Source organism: Phacochoerus africanus, chromosome 9 (genome assembly GCF_016906955.1).
Source record: "Phacochoerus africanus isolate WHEZ1 chromosome 9, ROS_Pafr_v1, whole genome shotgun sequence".
NCBI lineage: Eukaryota > Metazoa > Chordata > Mammalia > Artiodactyla > Suidae > Phacochoerus > Phacochoerus africanus.
Genome location: NC_062552.1, coordinates 114,620,565 through 114,626,657, shown reverse-complemented (window position 1 = coordinate 114,626,657; position 6,093 = coordinate 114,620,565). Strand labels below are relative to the sequence as shown.

The following is a 6,093-nucleotide window of genomic DNA, read 5'->3' as shown; positions in this document are numbered from 1 at the left end:
GAAGCAGAATGGATTAGACAAAAGAAGCCAAGATTTTCCCCTCTCTCTTTTTTTTTTTTGTCTTTTTTGGGTCACACCCATGGCATATGGAAGTTCCCAGGCTAGGGGTCAAATCAGAACTGTAACCCCTGGACTACACCACAGCCACTGCAATGTGGGATCCGAGCCGCGTCTGCAACCTACACCGCAGCTCATGGCAACGCTGGATCCTTAACCCATTGAGCGAGGCCAGGGATTGAACCCATGTCCTCATGGATGCTAGTCGAGTTCCTTAACCACCGAGCCACAACGGGAACTCTGAGAAGTCAAATTTCATTATCTGGTCTAGAATGTTTCTCCAGCCAAGAATCCAAGATGACGTTCACATCCTTAAAGGTTCATGTCTCATTTCCTTTTTTTCTGAGCACAACAAATGCCAGTTTAATTAGGCATCCCCCTCAACGTCCTGAATGAGCACTCGTGTAATCTTTGTTAATAAAATGTGGCTTTATTAAATTTTCAATTCTAATAAATAGTCATTATCTTTGCCATGGCCCCAAGCCCCAGTAAAAATGAAGTGGTCCCTTTGCTCACTCAAAGGGAACACGTTAAGCTACGTCCCTTCCCACCACCTTGGTATAGTTTAAAGGCCTGAAGCTAATTTTTTTTTTTCTTACCACACTGAGGTCCCACAGACACCTTAGTCAAGCATTAAGATCTTAAACATAAGAGAAAGGATAAACCAAAAACAGAGAAGCAGGTACAAAGGGGAACAGCTGGTTTCCTAGTCCAGGCAGCATGAACAAATCTGCTCGGAAGGAAGCCCAGCAAAAAGAAAGCCCAGCCACATTCTCATTCATTTCTCACCCTCCCTTTTTGGAAGGGACTAAGAGAGGCAGTGCTGTCAGCCTTTCAGAGTTCCCTGCGGAAAATTAGCATCTTCTGGATTTTTACTTCCAAGTGAAGAACAGAGCAGCAGGAAATCAAGGCTTAAGTAAGCCTCCCTCTCTGAGGCAGTTAAGACCCCAGAGCAAGATGAGGAAAGAAACGCTGTCATGTCTCATGACTGCTTTTGTGGTTCATTTTTTAAAAGACTGAATTTAGACTTAAAGAATACAGACGAGGAGAAAGGCATCAAGGCTGCAGGGTCTCGCAGCCCTGGAAAGTGGCTGTTGGCTGGAGATGAGAAGATGAGATTTCTCAAGCCGGGCGGGAGGCTTGAAAAGACAGCTCCAGAGCGACCCCAGGCAGGGCGCAGGGCTGAGCTGGGTGACAGTCCCCTTCATCTCCGCTCTCTCCTTCCTCCTACCTGTCCCCACTGGTCTCTGCCAGCCTGTTGTTCATGATGGCAAAGGCCCCTACCCCCCCGGAGAATTCATTGTCCAGGGACAGCGTGCTGGTCTGGTGGGGGCAGCCATTGGCCGTCTCGGACAGCTGCTTTTGGAGGATGGCTAGCGAGACCTTGTTGGTCGCCAGGAAGTCCTTCATGGAGATCATCTCACCCGAGAGCCGCCGCCCATCCGCGTCGCTCTCTACGACTCCATCCGTGTCTATGGAGATGTTGCACCGGTTATGCACATTGCCCGGCATCACCACGTTCCTCCGGGACTGCCAGAGTCTTCTTCGGCACTGTTGGCAGCACCCGCCATCCATCTTCCTCAGGATCCAGTTCATGGACTGTTTGATGAGGATGGAGATAACATTGAACAGGGAGTAGATGCAGCAGACGCCCATGAGGATGAAGACGAAGTTGGCGAAGCGGTAGAGGCCCTGGCTACCATACTGGGTGTTCTGGCTGCTGACGAGGTCCCCAAACCCAATGGTGCTGAAAGCCACGAAGCAGAAGTAGAGCGCGTCGAAGTAGCTCCACCCTTCCATGGCAGTGTACATGGCAGACGCGCAGCAGGAGATGAGGAGGGAGGCCACGCACAGGATCAGCATGACGTAGTACACAGAGGGCTTCCAGCCAGCCAGGCTGTCCACCTCCCCCTTCGCCAGGTTCTTCCGGCTCTCCGGGGGCAGGGCCCCCCGGCGCTGGAGCTGCCGATGGTGGCAGGACCTCATGATGAAGGCGATGATGGTGATCAGGCGCTCCAGGAAGAGGTTGAAGAACAAGATAGTGCTGGAGCACCCAAGGAGGCCGTAAAAGATCAGAAAGATTTTTCCTCCTACCGTCACCGGAGTTGTCATCCCAAAGCCTGCAGGAGACAAAAATCAGAGGAGAGTGAGGGAGGCCTCTGCCATGAATGGGGTCAGGGTCTTGGCTTTGACGGCTGGCGAGAGACCTAAAGAATGTGTTTCATAAAAGCCCTCCATAAAGCCCCCCATCCTAGCCTCTCTAGGACTGGGAGGGAGAATCCTCTCGAAGACGCTAAGTGTTGCTCAGAGTTGGGCTGCTCAAAGTCCGTATGATGTCACCGTGCAAGTCAGAAAAAGGCACCTCTTCCTCCAGATGGACAATGGATATGGCCAGTGACAATGGCTTGGTGCTGAGAGTGTGGGCTGGATTTTAGCTCCCCTTCTCGATTCTGCCAGACGTCCTTACACAGCAGACCACCTGAACAACCATACTCAACAGACATTGCTCAGAGGGCTTCTCAGAGAGACGTCTTACGGAGACTCCTCAGAATTCCTTTATTCTATAAACACTTATTGGCTGCCACGGCAGGAATAGAGGATAGGACTGGGGAAAAAGACAGATCTGGTCCCTGACTTCACGGAGCTCTAATGTAGTAAGGTGGTTTCTATTTCGTGACAAGTATTGTGCTGAAGGAAGTACAGGGTCCTATGGGAGCTTCTCGGAGGGGAACTCACCTCCGACTTGGGGTCTAGGAAGACTAACCAGGCAGACCTGAAAGCTAAAGGGGAGTTAGGGCAGGCAAGGCAAGGAGGGTGTGTACCTGTGCATGCATGCATCTGTGTGTGCATGTGTCTGTGTACCTGTGTGTGTGTGTGCCTGCATCTGTGTGCGTGTGTGTCTGTGTACCTGTGTATGCATGCATGCATCTGTGTGTGTGTGCCTGTGTACCTGTGTGTGTATGCATCTCTGTGTGTGCATGTGTCTGTGTACCTGTGTGTGCATGCATGCATCTGTGTGTGTGGTGTGCCTGTGTATGCATGCATGCATCTGTGTGTGTGTGAGCCTGTGTACCTGTGTGTGTGTGCATGCATCTCTGTGTGAGTGTGCCTGTGTACCTGTGTGTGCATGCATGCACCTGTGTGTGTGTGCATGCATCTCTGTGTGAGTGTGCCTGTGTACCTGTGTGCGCATGCATGCATCCTTGTTTCATGCATCTGTGTGTGCGCGCACGCATCTCTGTGTGTGTGGTGTGCCTGTGTGCCTGTGTGTGTGCATGCATCTGTGCGTATATGTGCATACATGTGTCTCTGTGTGATGTTTCAGGCAGAGAAACAGCAGATGCCAGTATGCGTGGAAATGAACAATTTGCTCAAGATTTTCCCCTCTTTTAAACAAAATTCTCAGGCTTTGGGAGTAAAAACTGAGGTATCAGTTATTACAGTTGGAGAACATATAAAATGTCTTTCTCACCTTTGTCTCTTGCTGTTCACAATTTTGACTTTCTTGACCTTTCTACCCCTAGTGTTGCTAAGAATACCAGCTGTAGGACGACGGACGTCACTAAGAGAAACGGAAAAAAGCAGTGATATCCTCCGTGTTTCTCACTAAGGGGCCCTGAGCTTCAGCCCAGCCTGAGGGACCTGATTCCTTCCAAGCAAATGCTGCAGTAAACATGATAAGTCTGATTTGTTTGAGGGGAGGGCATCAAAGTCCCTCTGAAAATAAACACCATTCAAAAAATAAGTACTTGGAAGTTCCCTTGTGGTGTGGAGGGTTAAAGATCTGGTGTTGCTGCAGCTCTGGCTCAGGGTGCAACTGTGGTGTGGTTTTAATCCCTGGCACAGGAACTTCCTCATGCCATGGGTGCAGCCCAAAGCAGAATCAAAACAAAAAAAATTTCCAGACAAAAAATAAGTAATAGGCATGCCTCCCTGGTTTCAGTTTTTTTATTCAAGTCAAACCTCCATGTTCCCATGTTTTTCCCCTGTTTTTTCCTTTTTACAGTGGCACCTGCAGCATATGGAAGTTCCCGGAGCTATGGGTTGAATTGGAGTTATGGCCTCTGGCCTACGCCAACACAATGCAGGATCCAAGCCACATCTGCAACCTACACCACAGTTTGCGGCAATACCATATTCTTGACCTACTGAGCAAGGCCATGGATTGAACCTGCATCCTCATGGATACTAGTCGGGTTTGTTACTGCTGAGCCATGATGGGAACTCCCAGCAGTGTCTTTTTTAATCCAGTCCAAAGAACACTGAGGGGTGAAAAAGGTGTCCAGTGATTAGTTCCTGATTATCTAAGGACATGGGGGGGACCTACTCTGGCTCAGTGAATTCCTGAAACCAGCAATGGCTGTGAATGTTTCTGCACTAAGAAGCCAGAAAAAGGAGAGCTGGAGCCCTTGCCCCACAGCTGAAAGGCCAGTGGAGCACTGCATGCTTTTCACTGATAGAGAACTGAGCCAACATGCAGGAAAAAGGAGAAATGTTTATCTGGGGCTGACGACATTCCAGAAAGTGGAGAAAGTCATTGAAAATGGAGAAGACCCAGAAATAATAGCAGGTGTATATGTGGAGGGTGAGGGGAGGCATTTGCCAACAGGGAACATTCTCGTGTAACACAATATTCAAGTGGGCAAAGGTTTTCCTTCATGGGAGCTTCCTTTCGGAACTCCAAGGGGACTTAATGATTTTCCTGCTGGAGAGCAGAGAAGCAGGAGTTTTGAGGGGCTCTCAGCCGAAGGTAAGAGCAATCATTTGTTGAGCATCTGTTAAGTCGAGGGGTCAGCACTATAGGTGTCTGGGCCACACAGTGATGACCTGGAGAAGGTCTTCAGCTTCCGGGAGCCCAGCATCCAGGCTGGGACAGATAACCTGCTGTCTACAGAGCAAGGCATAGTGAGTCAAGGGCCAGAGTCAAGGATGGAGGTATGCTGGCTTCAGGGTCCCGAGGGCAGGCTCGCTGGGGATGAAGGCCAGGGGCAAACACAGATGCGTGGTGACAATCGTCACAGCCTATAAGCGTGATAACCGATTTCTTCCAATAAATGAGACTTCTGGTGATTCTGCAACATGTTCCAGGGACTTGAAAATCTCTAGATTCTTTCTTGTTTGGCTTGAAAGCATTCAATTTTATGAAAGAAAAGGAGGACCCATGACTTCTGATGATCCATTATATCTGCCTGATGACTGACTTTTTTTTTTTTTTTTTTTGCTTTTTAGGGCCATACCTGGAGCATATGGATGTTCCCAGGCTAGGGGTTGAACTGGAGCTGCAGTTGCCAGCCTACACCACAGCAACATTGCATCCGAGCCGTGTCTGCAACCTACACCACAGCTCACGGCAACGCTGGATCCTTAAATCCACTGAGCAAGGCCAGGGATTGAACCCGCATCCTCATGCATCCTAGTCGCGTTTAACTGCTGAGCCGCGAAGGGAACTCCACTGCCATCTTTTCAATCAACAAAAATAACAGAAGGTGACACATGTGGTGATGTTCCGAGAAGCAACAGGAGACAGTTTTCTCATGTTGGCAGTTCGAGGAGTTTCCATAGCTTTTACTACGTTGCGACCTTAAAAGTGTGTCAGCTAATAATGCAGGTGTTTTCATAGGAAATCTCCAGTTTTTTGAGCCCCATAATATTAAGCATCGTGGATGCTGTGGATTAGAAAGAATAAACTTCCGTGTTCTCCTTGGCGGAGGAAAAGGACACAGGCGTTATCAAAGGCCGGCCCTCTGCCAGGTACCAACAACTCCTCATGCTCATGCTGGGGAGGGGGTATTAATTACTGGTCTGTAGTCCCATTTCACAGATGAGGAAAAGAAGAATCTGGAAGCCCGGTCATTTGCCCAAAGGTGTTAAAGCAGAATCGGAACCTAGATTTGTCCTGTCTCCCAGGCCTGGGAACTTTCTACCTGCCTACACTGTGAGAAAGCCACTGTCAGGTGTACACACTGTAAACAGAATTGAGGGAGGGGACTTAACCAAGCGTCTAAGTTCCATGCTTACACAGACACCCAGGCTGCA

General features: G+C 49.3%; 1 protein-coding gene across 1 annotated transcript in view; it reads right to left on the bottom strand.

The window, feature by feature from the left end:
- Positions 1 to 467: 467 nt before the first annotated feature.
- KCNK13 (potassium two pore domain channel subfamily K member 13) overlaps positions 468 to 6,093 on the bottom strand; it is a 113,159-nt gene continuing 107,533 nt past the window's right edge. Inside the window, exon 3 of the mRNA XM_047796823.1 lies at positions 468 to 2,177. Within this exon, the coding sequence (XP_047652779.1) occupies positions 1,285 to 2,177 (893 nt within the window). The 3' untranslated portion in view covers positions 468 to 1,284. The remainder of the gene's footprint in view (positions 2,178 to 6,093) is intronic.